This window comes from Nycticebus coucang, chromosome 24, assembly GCF_027406575.1.
Source record: "Nycticebus coucang isolate mNycCou1 chromosome 24, mNycCou1.pri, whole genome shotgun sequence".
Classification (NCBI taxonomy): domain Eukaryota; kingdom Metazoa; phylum Chordata; class Mammalia; order Primates; family Lorisidae; genus Nycticebus; species Nycticebus coucang.
Genome location: NC_069803.1, coordinates 23,732,692 through 23,757,299, shown reverse-complemented (window position 1 = coordinate 23,757,299; position 24,608 = coordinate 23,732,692). Strand labels below are relative to the sequence as shown.

At 49.1% G+C, this 24,608-nt stretch overlaps 1 protein-coding gene across 2 annotated transcripts in view; it reads right to left on the bottom strand.

Moving 5' to 3' along the window:
- Window positions 1-22,339, bottom strand: part of SLC25A37 (solute carrier family 25 member 37) — a 42,992-nt gene extending 20,653 nt beyond the window's left edge. The window contains exon 1 of one of the 2 annotated variants that reach the window (XM_053578472.1): window positions 21,932-22,339. In XM_053578472.1, coding sequence (XP_053434447.1) covers window positions 21,932-22,138 — 207 coding nt within the window. In that variant the 5' untranslated portion in view covers window positions 22,139-22,339. Of the gene's footprint in view, window positions 1-17,696; window positions 17,909-21,931 lie in introns of those variants that run through there. The other variant, XM_053578473.1, reaches the window with a different exon arrangement.
- Between the last annotated feature and the right edge of the window lie 2,269 nt (window positions 22,340-24,608).

The window sequence follows — 24,608 nt, the reverse complement described above, 5'->3', positions numbered from 1 at the left end:
TCAATACCCACCCAATGCTCACTTACATTCTGGCTGAGAAAACTATTCTCAGAGGGCCAAGAGCCACAGGGAAGGAGTTGGGTTGGGCTGGGGGAGCCCCAGACAGACAGGAGACAGGTCCCAGAAAGGAAGGGCAGCCACCCTTTTGGGCACAAGTGCCCTGGGGCAGCAGAAAAAGCCCAGAAGGATCCCTTTGAAGTTTATCCACTCACTGACACACCAGAGAACACAAAGATGGCCCTGTCCTGAACCACTTCCCCCTCCAAATCCTATTGTATCTTTCAGCTGCATGAACTTGGCTGAGTCACTTAACTCCTCTCAACTTCAGTCCCCTCATCAGTAAAATCCTCCTGTTCACATGCTTCCTGAGATGAATGAAGGGGGAAACTTACATGCCTCAATCACTTTGCACAGCACAGTGAGCAGGTGCTGGAGAGATGTTTATCTTCACTGTAATTATTTTTACAAAGGCTGCAGTATGTTCTCCTACCTGGTAGGGAGAAAACCACCGCGGAGGTTAATACAAACGGCTTGCATTCCCACTAAGAGCTACTGCAGCCAAGACTAGCTTAATCTTGCTGGAAGGCATGGGTGTTTTTTTCCTGCTTGCTGATAAATGCTTGTTTGGCACAGAGGACTTTATTGCAGATTTGAATGGAATCTCATTAGACTACAGAATAAAATGATCATAAACCACACAATGGACCCCAGGGGCCCCCGGGAAGCTGGGAGCCACAAAGTATTGGTGTCGGGAACCCCAGGCCACAGTTCCTGCACCTTCACAGGGAAGGGACAGCAGTGATCTCTTCTGATCAGCACAGCTTGACTGACAAAGGTGAGGTGGCCTCTGGAATGAATATACAGCCCCAGGAAGGCCCGAGGCCGGCAGAACAGGCTCTGGAGACCCACCTGCATCTAATCTCAGCCTGCAGCTTCCTCCTCAATGACGTGAGCAAGTTACTTCATTTCTCTGATTGTTTATCTGCCAGTGGGGCTCAAGTGGCACCAACCTCCCCAAAACAATGAAAAGCCCTTGGCATGGGGTCTGGTGTATATCTGCCTCTTTGCTTTTATTTCTGTCTTGGATAGATTCCTAGAAGGATGTCATTTTTGCTAATTCTGTGGGAAGATTCTCCCGGCATAAGAGCGAGCCCTCCAGAATCTGCCCTTGCTGGGAGCAGACTCACCTGTAATCACTACACGCACAGACACCGGAGTGTCGCACAAAGAGCCTTTTCCTCCTGACACCCCTCTTAAAAGAAGAAAAAGCAAGGCCCAGCAGAGCAAGGAGATTCACCCGTGGTAAACCCCATAAGGAGCTCTGATCCCCAATCATTCACCTTTCTTCGCTAACCATTTAAAAATGGACGGACCAGCCTGCTTAAATTAATCCTGATTATGTAACAAAGGAGACTTGGAAAGCTAGCTGGGGAGGAGGGCAGGGAGAATCACTAGTTATCAGTTTACACAGGTCAAGAGAGTCCCCCCAAAAAAGTGTGCATTAACTGGGCCTGGCTTCTGAGGGCCAAGACCAGATCTGGGGACCTTTGACCAGTGTTAAAGTCCGGAGTTGCGACTGGCCGGGGACCGCTGCCAATTATTCTGGTGAGGCCAAGTGCACCACAATGGAAAAGGCCCTCCCCACTGCTCAAGGCTCACACTACCCTCTGAACTGTGGGAGGCCAGCCCCGAAGGACAACTGCAAAGCAGGCCAAGTTCAGCTACTGGACTGGGCACAGGGAAGCCCTTGGTGTGTGCTGCTCCCTCTTCTATGCCACATGGTAGCCCTGGAGGATTCAGGTCTCCCCAGCCCATGGGTGTGGCAGGCTCTCTGGTCCCTCGGATTCTGGGCACAGATGTTTACATGGAGTGTGTCTCACTTTACTGATCCCCCAAACCGTAAGTATGAGCATGATAAACAGAGAGAGAGCCCTGTTTGAAAAGTTAGAACTCTGCACCGTCATTTCACCTATGTGGACATCAACCGTCCATGCCGGACAGGCCAGGGAGCCGGGCACTCAGAGCACCAAGTTCATCTCCCAAACTGGGTGTGGTCCTGCCAGCTTCTACAAGGCCAGTTTCCACGCCCTTGACGGAGCCGCACCTTGCGAAGCACGCCCCACTAATACTCTATTATCCACAGAAAAAAGGATTTTTAGAGCAGCCCTGTCGCCGCCAGCCTTCTCTTACTCACTCTTCTGCTTATAATCACATCGGGCGGTGTGTCTGTGTGTCAGACTCCCAGGAAAGCCGGAGAGAAGCACAAAGAAAGTGCATTGCCTTCTTTGGCCTTCCAAATGGCCTTCCATCTCGGCACCCAGCGCTGCCCCTCACCCAAACACATGCTCAATAAATGACTTCCACGGCTTCAGAGATGAACTGTTTCACCCACAGCCAGCTACAAAGCAGGTTTCCTAAGCCCTAAATTCTTCTGTTTGCTGTGGACCTGAGTCCCCAGCACAATGCATGGTCTGCAGCCTCCCACAGGTCAACTGAGGGTTTCAGTCCCACCAAGCCCAACTGCAGCATCTCAGAGATGCTAAGGACCAAACTAGGGGCCCAGGGCAAATTCCCCAGATGTTGCACAAACACTATTACATTATCTCCATGACACAGGATGATTTACATGTAGTTGGCTCCAGGTAGGTGCCAAGTCACAGCCCGAGGGAATGACTGTCCTTCAGTCTTCACGTGCCTTTCACCTTTCATACAAGGAAAAATGACAGGACATCAGAAACACCAGGCTTGCAGCTCTCGGGGTCTCAGGAAAGAACCCCAGAGAAAATAACTGGCAGGTTCAATTTGCAACCTCCGGAACCCACTTGCTAAATTTAAGCTAGACAACATGCACAAGTTATTTCCTAAGCTTTTAGAAGAGGCATTTTTAAGTTTTATTGGATAAGGAAGGGCAGAAACCTTCAGTCATGGATGTGATTTATGCCAGCTGAAACCCTCTCCCTGGAAACAAAGAACTCAGGTGTATAATTCAAACCAGAGCTGACGGATGAGTGGGGATTCCAGAAGTAAGATGAGGAAACTCAACCAGGGATGAGACTGAGACCCCAGACTGCAGAAGTCTCAGCTCGTAAAACCCCAGGCTCACTCTACGAGAAAGTTCTACCCATCACCTTAAAGGCACTGGGCCACCGGGGACGGTTGGACGTGAGGGAGCAGGCACCGAACTGGCCTTCCAGGAGTTACAGTCTAGTTGGAGAGAGGGAAAAAAAAAAAAAAACTAAACTAAAATCCTACAAATAAAAAAACCCTAAACGCTGAATGTCAAGAAGGCAAATTAGATGAGGACAAATGCAGGGGAGCTGATTTCCAATTGGAGAGGGGTCCTGGGAGTGACGACTAAAGGCTGAGGGGAGTCAGGTAGTGAAGCTTAGGCAAGAGGGACTTGGGGCACAGGTGGCCGCAGGTCAGTGTCACCTGGACAGAGAGCCTCGTGCTGAGCCCTGAACACCAGTTGTAAAGAGGGTCGTTTTATTCTTCATGCCACATTTGCATCGGTGTGTTCCTGATCTCCTGCCTGGGATTCAGGAGTCAAGGAGAAGAAAGGGAGGGACGCAATGAAGTGAAATGAGCAGGTTTTCACGGTGACATCTACAGGGAACCTGAACCAGCGTGGGGGGAGGGAGGACGCCATGGAGATGAAATGCCTCCCCAGCTCCCCAACCCTGCCATTCCCACAGACGCTCCCCACAAAGAGCAAGCCAGTCTGGGCTCACCCCATCTATGCTGCTGGCAGCGCCGGGTGACCTTGGCCACGCCAGCTGACCCCTGGATGACTCAGCTTCCTGGTAGTGGACTTGTGAAAGGTCCCGGCAGGAAGGAGTCAGAGAGCTATAAACAGGGCCGTCCAGAAGCATCTGCCACACTTCTCCCTTGAATCCAGGGTGGGGCTGTGGCCGTTCAGCATTTCTGGAATTGCCTAGATGAACAGTTCGCAGTCTTAAAAGTGTTGTCATTGGAGGATTCAAGTAGATTAAATAAACTATCATTTTGAGGCAGGCACACTGGAATGTAGACACAAGCGGGGCTCTGGAATGGTAGAAGGGCAGCTGCCCCGCCCCCCTCCCTGTCCCTCAGTCCTCTGACCCAATTCCAGTGCAGGGTCTTCTTGGATTCCTCTTCAAAGTAAAAGAGCTTGTGAGTCTACATTTTAAAAAGCAAAGTTGAAATGGGGAGCCAAAAGTTATACTGCCCCTGTAAATAAGGAGGGGAAACTGCAGAACTGGAAACTTCCCAAGAGACCATTTAGTTTTAGTTAAATCCTCCCATTTCACAGACAAAGAAACTGAGGCTCGGACGAGTTAAACACTTTCCAAGGGTTGCTGGGTTGGTAGGAGCCTGGTCTTTTCAAGCTAATGACAATTCACTCTCAAATGCAAATAGAAACGTTATACATGTGTCTGTACAGGAAGATCTTGTCCTTGCCTTCCTCCCATCCCAGTTCCATGCCCGACAGCTGAGCAACACCACAAACGGCCAACACTTCTGCCCCCCAGTGCCCCTGAAACCCTGGCTTCTCAGAAGAGATCAGAAATCTGTTTTCAATTTAAAGCAGCTTCTAGTAGAAACATCGTTTTGTAGTAACTCTTGGTTTTTAGGGTCTGAAAGAAAATTTCAGCAACTTTCTTAGTATGGACTACCAGAAAATGACCCTGGGACTACCAGAAAATGACCCTACCCAAGGGAAGCCGAAAACAAGAAATCTTACCCAAGGTCAGGCAGAGCGTCACCAGCCAGCCCACTCTCAGAAGCCTGTGGAGGGAACAGCACTACTTCCAAGAAAAAGTGAGCCTGTCACCACCTACGGTTGTACTAACACGCACCCCATAATAGCAGATTGCTGTTTCAACTGCTCTGTCTCCTTCTGAAATGTGATTTTGGAGGGAAGAGAGTAAGTTCCGATAGAATGTATTCCAACTTGTAAATATGTTCTTTATTGTTATTATGCTGTTTTTGCAATTAAAAGTTTCTGACCTGATATTCTTGAAGCTCGGAGGGCTAAATATAAATCTTCAGTAATTTTCTAAGTAAGTTAACACTACGCCCTGTCTGGCCTACATAAATAGATACGCATTAAGATTCAGTTATTGTCTGAGAAGCCAGATTGGGGGGGGGGGGCATTAACAGAGAGACCTCCAGTCTCATACAGGTTCGATTTTTAACCCTTTGCAGACAACCTTTCACCCCCACAGGGCATTTTTTCCACATCAATCAGATCAAATCTTTGTGATCCTTTCTTCTAGGTGACAGCTCTGCATCATCTAAGGACACTGAAAAAGGACCGCACACATCCTCCTTCCAAACACCCAGGAAAGCGATCTAGCAACAAAGACTTCCTATTCCCAAGAATCCACAGACACAGAAAGAGAGGTGACATCGGGTTAGCAGGTTCCTGCCTGTGTCACTCCACTGGCCTCTTAGAGAAACAGGACTCAGTTTCCAGAAGCTGTGAGATCCAGGAGCTTCTGTCTACACCCTGGACTATTACAAACACCACGAGGAAAGTCTCCAGGTTCTGTCTCAGGCCCTTTATCCAGCCCAGCTAACTGAGCCCTCGGGATTTTACAGGAGGATTTACCTCTAAGGGAAGATGGCTAAAAGGAAAGACAGAACAGGAAAAAAATGTCTGGCTATCCACTTATATACATACACTCATTTATTTATTTATCTATCTATAATATTTATTCACTCATTCATTTATTTCAGAGATAGGATCTCACTCTGTCACCCAGGTAGAGTGCAGTAGCATCATCATAGCTCACTGCAACCTCCAACTCCTGGGCTCAAGGGATCCTCTTTCCTCAGCCTCCTGAGTAGCTGGGACTACAGGTGTGTGCCAACATGCACACCTAATTTTTTTATTTTTTTGTAGAGATGGGATCTTACTGTGTTGCCCAGGCTGGTCTCAAACTCCTGGGCTCAAATGATCTTCCTATCTCAATCCCCCAAATAGCTGGGAGAGACTACAGGCATGAACCACCACGCTCAGCCTCCAATTACCTTCAAAAGGTAACAAGGAATAATACATAAATCTGTCTCTAAAGTAGACCCAAGCACTACAAGGCTCCAGATCAATCTTTGACCTTGGGAACACACAGTTGTCACCTACACCAACAAGTCTTTCTTCACCCTACAAGTTGTGACCTGGCCAGGAAAGCTCACCCAGGCAAACCCTAAAGCCCCACATATCACATGACTATATTTAATTTTTAGCCACTTACCTGGCTGCTGCTCTACCGGCCACCACTGCCACCCATTAATTACGAACCAATTTTGAGCAGGAACGCCTTTCATATGGCCACTTAACCTCCCTTCCTCCTTTTGTTTCCACCCTTCTCTGGTCTTTCGTTCCACGATGAAAGTTCCCACCCTGGAGAGAAGGCTGGGCTGCCCTTCAGGGAACCAAAATTTCAGAACAGGGAGAGAAAGAGCAGATGCCAAGGCTGGTCCAGCCTGGAGGCCCCTGACCTGGTGACCCTAAACCTCAGACACCTTCTCAGCTTACTCTGTGGTTGCAAGGCCCAAATCAGAGTGTTAGCAGGGTACAGGCATTCTGGGGATGGCTGGGCAGCTTGAGAGCAGGCTATGATGTTCTAGGGGACAGAGAGAATAGTGCAGCTTTGTTGTAACATCTCCAGGTCTCCACCAGGTCTAGATGTTGATACTGAGATATTCTTTTTTTTGAGACAGTCTTGCTTTTGTTGCCCTCAGTAGAGTGCTGTGGCATCATAGCTCACAGCAACCTCAAACTCTTGGGCCCTGGTCTGCACCTGCAGTGCAATGGCGAGGGTGCCAGCCACATACACCAGGGTTGGTGGGTTCAAACCCGGCCCAGGCCTGCCAAACAACGACAACAACAACAACAAAAAAAAATAGCCAGGCGTTGTGGTGGGCGCCTGTAGCCCCAGCTACTTGGGAGGCTGATGCAAGAGAATCGCTTAAGCCCAAGAGTTTGAGGTTGCTGTGAGCTGTGACGCCACGGCACTCCACCAAGGGCGACAAAAGCAACACTGTCTCAAAAAAACAAAAAAAATCTTGGGCTCAAGTGATTCTTTTGTCTCAGCCTCCCAACTAGCTGGGACTACAGGCGCCCGCCACAACACCTGGCTATTTTTAGAGATGGGGTCTTGCCTTGCTCAGGCTAGTCTTGAACTTGTAAGCTCAGGCAATCGACCTACCTTGGCCTCCCAGAGTGCTAGGGTTACAGGCGTGAACCACCACGGCCAGCCTTGAGGTATTAACTTATTCAAGGGGTCTTTCTTCATTCCTTCCCCTGAGGTTCAGGATTCTGGTGGCTGCTTTGCCACCCCTTAGAGGAATAAGGAATATCTGTTCTCCCTGCCAGATGGGGACTCAGGTGGGAAAAGACCTGGGCTGTGTTGAGCCTCCTGCCCACATGCAGTTTTACCCCATGGGCACTCTAAATTGCAACCATCCACTGCTTAACAACAGGGAACTATTCTGAGAAACGCGTCATTAGGTGACGCTGTGATCAATGTATGCACATCACGGAGCATCCTTACACAAACCTAGACAGTACAGCTTACAACTCACCAGAGAGCACATCACCCTGGGCCCCCACACCTGGACAGCATGTTACTGTACTGAACACTGCAGGCGATTACAACACAATGGTATTTGTGTATCTAAATGAATCTAAATATAGAAAAAGCACAGGGAAAAGACTCTGCACAAGACACAATTTGTAAATAGCACACCTGTACAGGGCATTACCATGAATGAGGTCTGCTGGACTACGAGTTTCCCTGGGTGAGTCAGTGAGTGGGTGGTGGGTGAAGGTGAAGGCCTCTGACGTCCCTGTTCCTGTGCCCGTGCATTCCTTGGCATAGGAAGTCTTTGGTAGGTAGTTGCTTACACGTCCTGAAGTGTACTGCTGTGAATTTTATAAGCATTGGTTTATAAAAACTTAGGGTACGCTAAATTTATTTTTTAAAAATTTTTCTTAGATGGGTGGCACCTGTGGCTCAAAGGAACAGAGCACCAGCCCCATATACCAGAGGTGGTGGGTTCAAACCCAGCCCCGGCCAAAAAAAAACAAAAAAAAAAAAAAAAAATTTTTTTTTCTTAGATAACAAATTAACCTTAGCTTACTACAACATTTTTACTTTATAAGCTTTTGATTTTTTTCAACTTTTTGACTCATTGGTAATAACACAGAACTTAAAACACAAACACATTGTATGGCTACACAGAAATATTTTCTTTCTTTACAGCCTTATTCTGTAAGCATTCTTTCTTTTTTTTTTTTTTTTTTTTTTTTTTATTGCTTTTACTTTTAAATGTTTTTGTTGGCCAGGCAGGGTGGTTCACGCCTATAACCCTAGCACTCTGAGAGGCCAAGGCGGGTAGATTGCTTGAACTCAGGAGTCTAAGACCAGTCAAGCAAGAGTGAGACTCTGTCTCTACTAAAAATAGAAAAACTAGAGCTGGGGATTAGGGCGGGCTCCTGTAGTTCTACCTACTAAGAAAGAATAAAGAGTAGGCTTGAGGCAAGAGGATTGCTCAAGCCCAAGAGTTTGAGGTTGCCATGAGCTGTGATGCCCTGGCACTCTACCCAGCAGGACAGGGTGAGAGCCTGTCTCAAAAATAAACTAATAATAATAAACTTTTTGTTAAAAACAAAGACATAAACACACACATTAACCTGAGTCTACACAGGGTCAAGTTCATCAGTATCACTGATGAACACACCCTAGGCCCCACAACTGGACGGCATGTTTTTGTCCCACTGGAAGATCTTCAGGGGCAGTATCAGCCATGGGGCTGTCACCTCCTGTGATAACAACCCCTTCTTCTGGAATGCCTCCTGAAGGAACTGCCTAAGGCTGTTTTACAGTTAAACTGTTTTTTAATAAGTAGAAGGAGTATACTCTAAAAATAATGATAGAAAGTATAGTAATGAATAATAAATCATTATAATCATAAATAAATCATTATAATAATAAATCAAGGTCATTTATTATCACTTTCAGGCATTATGTGCTGTGCAAAGTTGTATGTGCTACACGCTTACCAATCACGAGAGTAATATCTGCCCGGTGACATTACAGACTGCTAGGACACCAGGAGGTACTAGGAATTTTTCAGCTCCATTATAATATTATAGGACTGCTCTCTCATGGGGTCATTATGTAGGTCTTACTGTAATGTGGTCACTCCAGGAAAGGCCCAGGCCCCAGGGCATAAAGTTACACTTTCACAAATGCCCTTGGAATCTTTCTAGGTAGCAACGTGACTATGAATCAGGCCAACACAAGCCAGTATTTAGCAAAGGAACCACAGAGTCAGGGACCAAGGAAAAGAACTGACTTGATTCCTCAGTTCAGGACACACCATGGGCTCGCCCCTCTCCATTCTCATATATCTGCCCTGGCCACATCTTTTTTCCTTTGAAAAGGTTTCCCCGCCTCTCTGGTCTGACTCCTTGGATCTAAGCAGCAGCCAGCAACTTTAATCCAGGTTCCCGACAGCCCTGGGACATCGTGATCCACATCAGGGCAGAGAAGGCAGGGGAGGGGAGGACCCACCGAGAGTCAGAGGCAGCGCCCGCAGGTCCCGCTGCCCGGCAAGCCTGGCTGGCCAGCTTCCTGCAGGCTGCAACCCTCCACGTTCCGTTTCCAAAGCCAAGCCTTGGACAAGGCAAGGCAAGATGCCCAAAAAACCCTCAACGTGGGCGCTGTGGGGACCCTGAGACAAAGGCACCTGTGTGCTCCCTCCTTCTCCTCTTTAGCAAGCAGGAAAACAGAGACGGGAAAGACCAAGGTGGGAAAGAGCCAGGGCGTCAGCAAACACACACAGAGCCATGCTTCGGGGTGATTAGTCACCTTCCTGCTTCTGGGGGACCCCTCCCCCAATGTCCTCAAACTCATCTGCCTGTTGTTCAAAGGGACAGACCCAGAGTGAGCATATGAAATGAGAATTCCCCCCAACAGCCTCAGGCTCTCCGATGCCCTCCCTGGAGATGGTCTCATTCTTCCCTGGCCTGCTGCACACAGCTACTATCACGGTCCATCCTGCATTACCAATCTCAAATGCACGTCTGAGCACACTCTGAGTAGAACTGGGCTCTTCTTCATTAAGCCAGCCAAAGAGGCAGCAGCAGGCAGCCAACCCATCTTAGCTCAACAGATGGGAGACACCGTGTAAGGAGAGAGGTTAAGTGCCCAAGGCCACGCAGCTGCGATCAATCGCATGTCGTGCTGGAATGAGAGCCTGGATTTTCCATTCCGATGAGCTAACTCTACCCCTCTACCAGGATCCCAGTCTGATAATACCATGCCCCAGCCCCTGAAGAGAGCGCTGTACTTTTCGAACTGTGTTCTCCGCAAACCTGGCTGTGTGTTCTTACTAGATGCTGTAAGTGGACCTGTCAGGAAAGTCACTGTTGCTCTTCTCTTCTTCAGAGGAGAAAACTATGGCCCTAGGGGACCTATGACATAGCACTCTTCCCACTAGGTCACTTTTTTTTTTTTTTTTTTCAGTTTTTGGCCAGGGCTGGGTTTGAACCCCCCACCTCCGGCATATGGGGCCGGCGCCCTACTCCTTTGAGCCACAGGCACTGCCCCACTAGGTCACTTTTATACTGTGATCTGGAAAGGAATTGTGAGACGCATCTGAATTCAAATCACTATACCGAGTACACCTCCAACTGCCTGCTGAAACGAGAAGGTGCCACGGCAACTGCAATTTGTTCCAGAGAGTGAAGCCAGACAGAGCCAAAAATATCCTGTGGCAGTAACCATTTGTCATCATCTCCTTCTTACTGAAGTATTTGCCCGAAAAATAACTCTTAACTATACTCTAGAACCCTGCATTCCGTGCCGCATTTTCAGGGTGTTATGATTTCCTGTTGGCGCTCCCTGGATGCCAGCTTCACCCTCCCAAGAATGCAGCTGGGCCCCAGCATCAACCTCAGCTCTTTCTCTTCCATCTCCCAGAGCCCAGCTCAAGGACTCAGCTGCCATTAAGCCATTAACCACCACTTGCTTGCTCCTGCCTAAGTCCCTTCCTCACTTCTCCACTCCAGCTCTATAGCAGAAAAAGGCGTGAGATCCAGGACATGATATTTTTCTGAAGCTCGGTGTTCTCAAATATGAAATGAGAAGCAACACATGCTTTTTTCTAGCCTTCAATGGAGAGCTAAGAGGATCAAATGACCAAATAGAAGTTAAAACAATACAAAAACACGGCAATATACAACAGCATTATACTAACACATCCAGGCATTCAAGTAACAACCCTTTTAGAAATAATAATAAGGGGCTCAGCACTGGTAGCACAGTGGTTATGGTGCCAGCCACATACGACAAGGCTGGTGGGTTCAAACCCAGCCCAGGCCAGCTAAACAACAATGACAACTGCAACAAAAAAAATTGTCGGGCATTGTCGGGGGGTGCCTGTAGTCCCAGCTATTTTGGGAGGCTCAGGCAAGAGAATCACTTAAGCCCAAGAGTTGGAGCTTGCCGTGAGCTGTGACACCATGGCACTCTACCAAGGGCAACATAGTGAGACTCTGTCTCAAAAAAAAAAGAAAGAATAATAGGGGCTGATATTAACTGAGTGTTTATCATGTGCCTTGAACTCTTCTTAACACTCTAAGTATAGCAACTCAATTAATTCCCAGGGTAACCCTTTGAGGTGGGTACTGTTATTATTCCTGTTTTACAGTAAGAAAAATAAAGCACAGAGAGAGTCCAATAATTTGACCATGTGTCACTCCAGGCAGTCTGGCCCTAGAGCCTATGCTGTTAATCTGAACAGCTCTAATCATTAAGCATATTGCCTGTCATCAGCTTAGCATGTGAAAATTTACATGCTAAGCTTACATTTGCAAATGTGATCTCACCTAAGCTTCCCAACAGCCCAGTAGAAAAGGTAAAGTAGACATAAGTCTAGTTTCATGAGAAGAAAGCCAGCTCAGAGATACAATTTGCCCAAGGTTTCCAACCTGGTTACTGGCAGGGGACAGGACTTAAATTCATGGGGCCTGCCCCCTACTTTGGCGGCCTTTCCAGAGGCCTCAACACCAGCATAATTCTGCTACGCACACACCCTTCCCGAGACCTCACTCACAGCAGCATCTCAAATGTATCTTTCTGGTCATGCCAAAGGACAACAGCTGTCAGCACAAGGCTTTCACCAGCTTTAGGCATCACCCAGATCTCAGGGTCCCAGAGTCTTCTGAGTCTATTCACTGGATGTATGTGATGGCTCCAGAGGCTCAGTAGACCAACCTCTTGGTGACACACAGCTGCAGTACCTCAACTGGCCAGATGTTTTCTAAACCTGTTATGCAACTCTCGCTTCAACCAAGCTGCTGCTGGGATTTCTCCCTATTTCAACATCTTTTGTTTTCTCTTCAGAGAAAAAGCATGAATGTGAAACCCCAACACCTCTTAGTGACCAGACAATGGCCCTTCCGACCCGTCTGGGATTACAAATTGGGTGGGGGATGTTTCCTAAGGTACCTTCTAGAAGCCAACTGAGCTTCCAAAATGATTAACAGGCGTGAGGAAGAGGACTGGGGACTAGGGGGGATGGGAAGCCGTACAGCTGAAGACCACTGCTTCCTACAGCAGAAGGAACCGATTCAAGAGTGCCTGCCGAAGAAACCAGGACGCCCCCTTCAAGGTGGCAGCAGCCTGAGCAGCCCAGAGTCCGGATGACCCAGACCTTGTTCTTTCAGCCCATTTGAAAGTACATGTCAAGATAGGTGATTCTTCTCTGCAAAGGGTGTCAATCAGGCACCTAAGTTCGGGGTCTAATTACAGAGAGTATGCTCGTTGTGGGAGCCAGGCATTCTTATTTTTGTAGCCCAGTGTGTAAATAGTGCCTGGCAAAGAGGGTGCTCAGGAAATCAGAATTAAATGAGGGGCTGGATGAAGGGACAGCTCCTTGGGGCGGGAGCTGCTGCTTACTCAGTTCTACTGAGAAAAAAAGGGGGGGGACAAAAGAAAACAAAAACTAGCATTTATTTAATAGCAGGTTTCAAAGCTTTTTTTATTTCCTCTCTTTAGAACAGCCATGTCTTCCCTCATTCAAGCGATAGTCACAGGGTACCTCTGTTTACACTCTGGTGGGCAAATTGAGCCAGAGGAAGACAGGAGGGGAAAGTCTATCAGTCTCTATACACTTTATTCCCACTTTCTTCAGAAGGCAACAACCAGAACAGCTGAAGGATTACAAAGGTGGGGAGACACACCAGGTGCGAACCTCCCAAAGATGTGGCTACTCCCTAACCTCTTGGCAGGCTCTGCTATGCTGTGGAGAACAGGCTGGACAGTCCATTCCCATTGGCTAACCTTACCTCTCCAACAGAATCCCAGGCTGAGAAGAAATACCATGCCCAGCACCTGCAGAGAGCTCCATACTTTTCAACCTGCATTCCCTGCAAACTCAGCTGCGTTTTCTAACTGAATGTATTAAGTGGACCTGCAAGGGAAGCACGACCTGTCACTCTTCCCTAAATCAGATGAGAAAGCGGCAGCCCACCAGGAAGCTGGAGGGCTCAGAGGCAAGGGTGAGCAGGACCAGCTTTGATGCTTTGCAAAAAGAACTGCAGTAGATCACCCGCCAGATACTTAGTGTGCACCTACTATGTGCCACGGCACTGTCTGTCAATGAAATATACTGGAGACCAAAAGAGCAAAACCCCCTGCCCACCTAGAGCATACATTCTAATGAGGGAAGAGAGATCATAAACATTATAAATATTACTACAAATATGCAGACAATATAAATAAGTAAACAACAGGGAATGTTAGGAGGTGGCAAATGCTGTGAAGAAAAACAAAGCAAGGATGGACAGTCAGGAAATGTGGGGATCCTTACTCTCCACTCAGGCGATCAGGGACCTCAAGCAGGGGAGACCACGGACTTCCCCAAACCAAGGCAATAAGAAGCAGAGAGAAGAGGGTGGAGCCTGTGGCTCAAAGGAGTAGGGGGGTTCAAACCCAAAACCCAACTAAAAACTGCAAAAAAAAGAAGAAGAAGAAGAAGGAGAGAGAATAAAGAGAAGAAAACAAATTCAAGAGGTATCACGGACGCATGTGGACATGTCTTCCACACACATGGGGCAGCAGCTGGGGAGAGGCTGGAGATAGTCTCCAAGATGAATCCCAGAGATCAGACCAAGGGAGGGACCCAGAGACAGCCAGGTTGTCCAGTTTGGACATGTCAAGTCTGAAGAGGCCGCAAGGCAACTGGAGATTCAGCTCCCTCGAGTCTCAGCCCGAGATAGTAATCTGGGAGCTATCAGGCCCCAGGTGGAAACTGAGCCCTGCATGCTGGGGAGAGATGAGGGTGGAGGGGAGGAGCCAGACCCAAGGAGGGTAATGAGGGCTGCGAGGTGCTGAGGTCATGACCAAGCCCCTCTTGGGGGTGTCCTCAGGAGGTCAGGGGCAGCAGGCAAGCCAGAGACAGTGACAGGCCAGCAGTCTTCAGAAGGCCTTGGCTGAGGTGAGACACAAAAGCTAGGGGACAGGGTGAAAGGTGAGTATGCAGACACCAAGTGTCAACAGTCCTTTCCTAACATTTGTTATTTTAAGAAGAAAAACAGGGTGCAGAGCCTATTTACAGGAGACAAGTATTGGGGTGGTACTCCGCACAAAGTGCCAAGGGGTTCATTTGTTTCACATGGGACAGGCTTACACCCACAGAAATACTTCTGGGAAAGACCCAAAAGAGAGGGCAGGCTGAAGGTCCTGGAATTGCATCACTCACGAGCAAGGTGACAAAAATAACTACCACCATCACCATTAATTGCTGTGAGAGCCTCACAAACACTGCCTCATTTCATGCCTTCCACAACCCTATACAATAGGTCTCGATATAATAGCCCCATTTTGCAGAGAACGAACCACCAAGTTGACAGAGATCAAGTGTAGAGCCAGGATTCAAATCCAGGTGTGTCTGTGTGGTCTGTACACACCACCCTTCCCTGCTGCTGTGGATTCAACACATGGGAACCAAAGACACCTGTTACCTCACAGTGGGGGCAGAAGGCAAGAGTGTTTGGAAGGACAGTGACAGAAAGACAGGTCTGATTGGGGCCCTGGTTTCCCTATGAACTAGTCAGATGCAATGCTGAGCCTGAGAACACTGGCACGGGAGGGCTGAGGAACAAGAAGTCACAGCCAGTTGCCCAGAACACGTGGAAGGCCAGATGCAGCGCCGAGGGGAACACACACAGGACACCAATGGAGGCTGAAGCGCTCGGCTGCCCAAGAGACAGACAGGCTATGTAGGGTGAGGGTGGGGAAAGCCAGGGTTAGAAACACCAAAGGCAGAGAAATTGATGGCCCCTGAGGGACCCCACGGACCAAGCTATAAGATGTCTACATTTAAGATTTCAGAGGCAGGAAGTTCTGAGTTAGGTCAAGGACAAAGGAGGCAAAGGCCATTGACCTAACAAGCACAAAGAATGCCAAGACTTGGAGGTGAGTTGGGAGGTGACTGAGGGGCCGTCCTCAGGGTGAGGAGCCCTGAGGCTGTATGTCACAGGCCACAGTCCTCGGAGAACATGACTACAGTCATGTTGCTCATGATGACAATAAAGATAAGTGCTGACACTGAGAGACCATTTGCCATGCTGTCTGCATCAGGCACTGCGGAAAGTGAGTTAGGGCTTACCCTGCACACATCCCCACCCCTGGGAGGTGGGAGCCATCCCCCGCCTTTTTATAGATGGGAAACAGAGAGGTTAAGAAACTTGCCCAAGGTCACACCAAAGTGGGAAATGGAACCCAGTCCTAGGCCATTGGGCTCTAGGCTGCACACTCCTAGCAGTTAAGAAGAGGAGCTGGATTTTGATCAGGATAGGGAGGTGGAAAGAACGTTTGAAGAAGAGGGGAAAGTGTAAGGATGTTGTTAATAAGGAACTGCCCCAGGGCTCAGTGGAAAAAGAAGGGGAGAAGGAAAGAACTAACGGGAAGTTGAGCCAGGAAAGAGAACACAAGAAGAAAATTAGCATCCTCATTTTATAGGCCAGGAAACAACTCAGAGATGCCAAGTGTCTAACCCTGGAATGGGGACTGCCCCAGACAATTCCCTGAGGGCGAGAAATCCAGCCCAGTAGGAGGCCGAGGGAAGCTTTACAGCTCAACAAAGAGAAAGTGAATAGATAGATACCTTCCTCCCATGAAAAATGTCAGGCCAGGCCAGGTGGTGGCTCACACCTTTGATCCCAGCACTCTGTGGGGCTGAGGCGGGATGATAGCTTGAGCTAAGGAATTCAAGACCAGCCTGAGCAAGAGTGAAACCCCTTCTCTTCTAAAAATAAAAAAATTATCCAGATGTTGTGACAGGCGTCTGTAGTCCTGGCTACTCAGGAAACTGAGGCAAGAGGATCACTTGAGCCCAGGAGTTGGAGGTTGCTGTGAGCTATGATTCTACAGCACTCCACCCAGGGTGACAGAGTGAGACTGTCTCCAAAAAGCAAAAAGAAAGAAAAAGGGTGGCGCCTGTGGCTCAGTCAGTAGGGCGCTGGCCCCATATACCGAGGGTGGCGGGTCCGAACCTGACCCCGGCCAAACTGTGACAAAAAAATAGCCGGGCGTTGTGGCGGGTGCTTGTAGTCCCAACTACTTGGGAGGCTGAAGCAAGAGAATCGCCTAAGCCCAGGAGTTAGAGGTTGCTGTGAGCTGTGACACCACAGCACTCTACTGAGGGCAACAAAGTGAGACTCTGTCTCAAAAAAAAAAAAAGAAAGAAAGAAAAGTATTAGTGGTTGGCAGGAGAGCAGGCTCTGGGCAAAGTGTGCCTTCTGGGTTGATCTAACCAATGCCACAACCCAGGTTGTCGCCCCAAAGAGCAGAAGGGACAAAAGCCCTCTTCGATGACATGGCCACAGAGAGCTGAAACATGTCCCAGTGGAAGCCAGGAAAAGGCCTGGAAGCATCCCTCCCTTCCAAGGGCACACCTGTCCCTAACTCACATATACACTGCCCTGTGTGATTTAAGCAGAGACTAAATCCTCCCATTCAACCCCCAATGCCTGCCCCCACTAAACTGCCAAGGCCCCCCTTTGCTGCCCACCACACTCCCAGGTACCCCGTGTACCCCACGCCCCAGCCTGCCCCTCCCCCACCTCAAGGCAGAGTTAAGTGGCCCTGTGAGAGCCCTATGGTCACTCAGGCCTGGGGGATGCAGATCTTGGTTGTGGGCATGCAGCCTGGGAGTTCTGGAAACAAGGAACAGGCCCTCAGCTCAGGAGCCGCCCTTTTCTGACTGTCCCCTACAAATTCACCCTTTACAAAAGCACCTCTTATTGAAGAAGGACAGAAAGCAAGCAGGAAGGGCAGATGCGAAGGAGAGAAGATGAGAAGGGAGAGAAAACCATGATTTTCCTCCAGGAACTACAGCAATTTGGGATTTCACGCCCTCTTGAAGTTGAATGGCATCTAGGGCCCTGCCCTTTGTTTCAAAACTGAGGTGAGTAAGAGGAGACTCTGGCAGCTGCCTGCACCCCATCCCCACCCCCCAGCACCCTTCCTACCAACCAAGCCAGCCTACGTGGAGGAGGCCACCAGAGAAAAGCTGGAAGTTGAAGAACACCAGGTCCCCCTGGCCAGGGACCTGGCTACTCTGTCCTGTGTGGTGCTGGGCAGGGTCAGCCAAAGATGTCCCTGAGGTCAGCCCAAGTAGGACACTCACACACTCACCATCCTCAGTGGGAAGGATGGTTCATCCCAGTAGAGTCAGAGGCAGGGTTTCCACGACAAGCAAAGCAAAAGAAGGGCCATGAAGGGGTCAGCGGAAGTCCCCCGGCTCCGAATCTTTCCTGTTTCCTTTTGCCCCTGCTCTCACCACGGCAGGACTCGGCATGGTCTACAAGTGGTGTGCCTAATCTCCTTGGAATTTCCTCCTCCACCCACCTGGCATGCTCCCCACAGTCTTCAGCACTCCTGACCAGACCAGGGGTTCTCACATCCACCCCATGGGCCACTTGTCACTTTGGGACACCAGGGAGAGGTTGTGGAAAACCTGCCACCAACCCCGAGTTGGGAAAAAGTCCCCATTACTGTTTGGCGAGAGCCCTGCAGAGACCTATGCTCCCTCTCTCTGCAGACCTTTGCTGCTCTCTCTAATCCCGGGGGCAGCCAGAGGTTCCAGGGGCCTGGCCCTTTATGGATGAAGGAGCACCCACCCCACAGTGGGACTAAGTGAAAGAGGAAGATGCAGTAAGAAGCAGGAAAATTGCCAAAAGACTTGCAAATAGCCATTTAATAATCTCGGGCCATTGCCTGCTAGAATTCCAAAGACATTGGAGGGCCGCAGATTCGGTGGTTTTCATACATTTTTGACCACAACTTCCAGCCAGAGTGCACTTTACGTGGCCACCTGGGGCACACGCACATGACTCAGACTTTCTTTTTTTTTTTTTGGTTTTTGGCCGGGGTTAGGTTTGAACCCGCCACCTCTGGCATATGGGACCTGCGCCCTACTCCTTGAGCCACAGGCGCCGCCCATGACTCAGACTTTCAACAAGCAACATTTCTCCTGCTGCAGGCCCTGCACACTCATATTTTGCACTCTCACCAATACTTTTTAAAATGTGGAGTCCACTAATATGTCATGAGCCACAGTTTAAAAAAAAAATTGGCTCAGCGCCCGTAGCACAGTGGTTACAGCGCCAGCCGCATACACCAAGGCTGGCAGGTTCGAAGCTAGCCTGGGCTAGCTAAACAACAATGACAACTGCAACAAAAAAATAGCCAAGCGTTGTGGTTGGCGCCTATAGTCCCAGCTACTTGAGAGGCGAGGCAAGAGAATCACTTAAGCCCAAGAGTTTGAGGTTGCTGTGAGCTGTGACGCCACAGCACTCTACCAAGGGCAACATAGTGAGACTCTGTCTCAAAAAAAAATAATAAAATAAAATAAAAGAAAGAAAGAAAGAACACCAGTCATTAAAGTGACACTGGGGGGAAAGGGTGGCAGTTCATGAACAAGCCAATGTAATGTTATAATTGTGAGCATTAGCAAGGCTGGCTTTCTGCACTCAGTACCACACAACAAGCAGCAACCAGGCTTAGGGAGGAATGTGACCGGCACTGACAGAAAAACTGGGAAAAAGCTAGCCAACCCAACACTCCATCTAACATTTCAAGAAAGTTAAAAATGCCTGCCTTTCAAAAGCAAAGAAAACCTTTTTTCTTTCAAGATTTGCGAGCTGGGTGCCATAGCTCCATGGTTAGAGCGCTGGCCCTACAGACCAGGGGTGCCATAGCTCCATGGTTAGAGCGCTGGCCCTACAGACCAGTTCAAACCTCGTGTAGGCCTAATATTAAAAGAAAAAAAGAGGGCAGTGCCTGTGGCTGAAAGGTGTAGGGTGCCGGCTCCATATCCCGGAGGTGGTGGGTTCAAGCCCAGCCCCGGCCAAAAACTGCAAAAAAAAAAAAAAAGAAAGTTATGATTTGGTTTATTTGGTTTCAGTTGTTAATAATTATTTTGAAATTTCCAGAAGCACAGAAAGGGCAATGGGTATTCTGTGTTTGGAGAAAAGGGATATGAAATGTGGAGAAACACCCACCAGGTCCTCAGCATCCATTTTACAGCCCACATGTTATGAGTGACAAAAGTTAAGACATAGAACAGTGCCCAAGGCATGAAGCAAGTTAAGGGCAGGGCTTGAACTCCACCCCAGATCTGACTCAATTATTCACGGGCTCCTCCACCACCCAAAATATTTAAGAAGAACAGTTGTGATCTCTACCCCAAGTGAAGCATTTCCATGACTGAGGCACAGATGCACCCCTGACCCTCTGCTAAGCACAAACTACTGTGCTGACAACTTTCCTCCGAGGTGGTCTCCCTGGGTCATGCAACCCCGGCTGGAGCCACTCAACTCTCTCTGTGCCTTCTGTCTCAGCTAAAATTTGAAAAGAATAATCCTTGCTACCCCATCCAATTGTAGGAAAAATGACAAATGCTTTAAAACTAATTCTGTACACTTACGAACGAAAGGGTCATTATTTGGCATCAGAGTTAGAATCTCAGAACCTAGAAGACTTTATTTATTAGCCAGCCCAAACCTCCTCATTGTATAGCCAAGCCCCATGAGGTGAGTGACTTGTCCAGGAAAGCCAGGCAATACACACTACGTTAATCTGTCCACAGGTGAAAACTGCTACAAAAAGTAATACGAAGTACACAGGTGACATCTGAATCAAAACATACCAACGTCAAGAGGAACAAGGGAACTAAACACAGATCACACTATTTAAACATGAGAAAATGGGTCTTGAATGTTAATGGGAGCTCCAAAGACATGACTAATTAGTTCTGATCCTGAAAACAAGCTAAAGTGAAGCTCCAAGGGAACTTGCAGAGCCTCAGAGGTTGCAAGGTTCACTGATGGAACCTTGATCTTGAGACACCAGTAGGTTTGGAGCCGGCTCACAGAACATCTCCCTGCGCCTAACTTTCCCCAGACTTGGCCCAGGGCACTTGAAATGACAGCTGCAAATATGAGGAATTCTATTGCACTGGAGGGTTTCTTTCCTATGCATGCACCACCTGGTCTCTGTCCAGGGTCTTTACTGGAGGGAGCTTTGAAAACCTAAGAGACAAAATCTCCCCAGACCATCAGGAACAGTGGCAGGTGAGGACCATTCCGCTAATTCCCCACTGGGACTCAGTCCTAGAGGCACACTGGAAGCCGGTGCCTTTTCTCACTGGACTTGTGCCTGACTAGCCACTGCCTGCCAGCTCCGAGAGAGCTGCCCATAGAGGGGAAAACCCTCTGAGTTATACATGCTGGCCTGCACACCTGCTCACGTGGGGGCCAGCAACAGCAACAAGAAAAAGCTGCTGGTGGGTGGCTCTGCAGGCCCAGCCTTGGGAGGTAACTGCCACCTAGGGAGGCCTCAGGCGTCCCCAAAGCACACTGGAGCTGCAGCCAGAGGATTCCAGTGGCTGGGAGCCGCTCAAGTTAATCAATTGATCCTTCTGTGCCTCAGTTTCTTCACCTGTTAACCCCCCCGTCGAGTTGCTATATGAATTAGATGAGGTATGTCTATAAAAGTGCAGAGTGTAACAGTCAACGCCAGTGTCACTACCCATACGACTCTATCCTTCGGGACAGGCTGATAGAGGGCAGCTCTTTAACAGCTAAAGCTGTCTCCTTACAGAAATGCATTGAAAACTACTGGGCAAGGGACCGGACCATCACACAACCCACAATAAGAGCTCTATAGGACCAGCTTTCCCTGCCTGTCCATCTGCCTGCCTCTCCGCCAGCAGAAGGAAAAGACAAACGTCACTGTGGGTCTCACCGTCTCCCAGCACCTCCGGTGCCTGAACTCTGGGGAAGAGGTGCAGGAAGCCTGAGAAAAGGGGATCACACAGGACGTCTCCGAAGCAGGACCCTCACGAGAGCTGCCGAGAGCTGCCAAGAGCTGAAAGAACCCCTGCCGCTCTCACGCCTCCCTCCCCCCGGACCTGGAGAGCAGCAGCCACAAGACAGCGCCGGAGGGCGCGCGGCCGGGCCGGGGCCACGTTTCTCAGCCACGAGCGTGGTGAGCGCTTCCCGGCGAGGAGCACCCTTGGAAACCGCGCACGTGCGGGTAGACCTGGCCAGACTGCACTGTGGGCGCAGAGAGACTGTGCAATGCTGCAGAGAGCTCTGCCGCCGCCACCAAGGCCACCAGGGCTGGCCCCTGAGCCTCCCCGAACCGCAGCGCCGCCCGCAGCGGGGCCAGGCACCCTCGCAGGGTCAGCGGAAGGAGCGGCGCGGCGCGCTCCCCGAAACCCGGGCTGCGCGCGCCTGCTCCCGGGGAGACCTCGGCCAACCGCAGCCCGGGAGACAGCGTGGTTTCAGGGCGCTACCGAGCGCGGGATGCAAACGCGCGCGCCTCTGCTCGGCTCGCTGGGTGTCCGCAGTCTCCCCGCGCCTCACCTTCACTGAGTCTATGGGGTACATGATCGAGTGCTCCAAGATCCCTGCCATCGCTCCGGCTGTCATGTGGGTGGATACGGAGGCGCTGGTCGGCAGGTTCTCATAGTCCTCTGGCCCGGCGGCGTCCTTGCCGCCGCCGCCGCCATCTCGGCTGTCCCCATCCATCCTCCGCCCCTGGTTCCCCAGGCCGCCGCTGCGGAGCTCCATCCGCCGGCTCTGCGGGGCGCGGGAGGCTACAGGAGGTGGGCAGGGAGGGGGAGGGGAGGAAAAACTTCACTTCTTAAAGTGGGAACCTCCTCCCCGGGGCTGCGGCGCCTGACGCCATGGCGGGCTGGGGTGGAGCGGAGTGGCCCGCGCCTCCAATCACTGGAAAAGAAGCGGCCGGCCGCGGCCGCGCCATTGGTGTGCAGTACTCAAGGGCCCGCCTTCCTGTGTGACATCACCGTCCAGTGCACATTTCCCAGCAACCGGACGGGGGCGAGGGGAGGCGTTGGGGTGTCCCGGGAGGTTGTGCTACCTTGAGGATGGTGCAGGTCCGCATGGGGCAGACAGGGGAGGTCACCAGCGAGGACTGGCCGGGGCGCCAGGGATTGCCCAGAGCTGGAGATCTGTAAACCGAAGCTTGGGAACAATCCGCCCCCAGGGCCGGTGGCTTTACAAACGGTATTGCTCAGCAAGCTTTGGCATTCCTAAGGCCTGAAGTTAAAACTCAAGGTCCTGATCTACACTACTTTGTTCAAAATTTATTCTCTTACTGAAAACTCCTAATACATTGCTAAATTCATTCCTCCTCTCATTCTCACAAAGAGACCAAATCCATTCTGCCCAAGGTTGAGGAAGACTGCGAGTGATAACCAGGATGGAACCCTTCTAAATAGGCACTTCCTGCAGTTTCTTTGGGTTTGCTGTGCCCAGAAAGAAGGTTTAGAGACCTAGTCTCTCACTAAGAGGGCAATGTGGCTGAGAGTAAAATCTTACAGCCTTGCTTCCGCCTTTTAATATTCTGTCACCCTAAATTGGCTTCTTCAATAAGTTGTAATCCAGGCTGATGTATTTTAACTTAATAACATCTTGGTCCATCTGGGAGAAGGGGGAGAAGTGAAGAAAAAATAGAGTAAGGGCCTGTGTGTTTATGGAATGTCTGCCACCTAAATGTGTGTGTTCCAAGACTTAAGAAGACTGGAGTTGAACAACTTTGGCACCAGGGCCTCCCTGCCTTATCTAGGCAAGGCCAGCTGGGCCGTGACATATGAAAGAATGGAGGAAATTCTATGATGCTGCCTCTGCTCTCTGCCCTCTCCCTGGTCCCAAGGCTCAGGACACAGCATCCCAGGCAGCTCTTAGGGATTTGATGTACCACAGTGTGAGTGACTCAGAGGTGTGAGGACCAAGCAAGGGCACTGTTTCCTCATATCTGGCAGCTTCAGACAGTAGCTCCCAAAATGGGTACTAAAGATATATGAGCAGTAAAAACAGGCCCTGTGTTTAGTAAATTCTGTACTTTTGTCACAGGTGCTTTTTAAGAAATGTTGATTAGAAGCTGCTGGGACTCATTTTCAAAGTGGATGCCCTTTAACCAGGACATAAGAACCTATTGTCCCACTTCTGGGTGTGTGACACAAAATCCTGAATGTGCATGGAGCTCTTTTTCAAGCATTATTTATGATAGTAAGTAACTGGAAACAAACTACATATTCAACCAAAGGGAATGGCTAAGGAAGTCTTGAAGCAAGTATTAGTGAAATATTATTCAGCCATTAAAAACTGTAATTGCATTATACAACAACATGGGAAATGATTATAATGTAATATTAGGTGAAAAGCGAAACAAAATTCTATTACCTTACTCTCACAAAGATGTAAATATGCACGGGAAAAGAGTGAAGTGGTTATTATTGTAGTGGTTGAGGGTAATAGGCAACTATTTTGACTATTTTGAAGAGCTTAAGTAATACTTATAGTATTTCTATAATTTGAAAATAAAATGAGTGAGTCATTTTTAGGATATACATAAATATATACCATATATACTACATATCCTACCTACAGGTGTGTGTTAGTTATACCTCCTAATGAATGAGAAACCCTATGAACTTTGCAATGGTGATATTGGTAGAAAGAAACCACATTTTGGATCCCAGAGGATTCTTGGCAAATGGGAGTGAATATCTTGTAATCTTCAGAGACGTAATTTTTTAAAGTTTTATTAAATATTAAGTTAGAACCAATTAAAAATCATTGAAATATTTATTGTAAGTATTCTTTTTTTTTTTTTTTCTCCCTGTATATAGTAGACGCGATGGTTTGGTCTATCTTACATTTCTTCTTGGACTGCAGTGGCCAGAACATTTAAAGCCCCATTCATCAAGACTCCTTTGCAGCCAGGGACTAGCTGTGAATTATTTTCTACCAATAGATGAACTATCAAGATCTGGAAGTAAAAATGAGATGAGGCTGCCTTCCTGATGTTGTCTGCTGAAAGCAAGGTCAGAGACACTTTAGGTAGGAAAAGTTGGGTAGAGAGTGGCTTCCTTGCTGCGTCAGCATTACAGTGTCTGGTCACCAGATTCATGAGTATTGAGAATCATGTGTGGCAGTGGGGATGACAGCAGTGATGGCAGCCTCTTGGTCCCTGCACCATGGCTTCAATTGGTGGTCCTCTGATTAACCTTTGAGG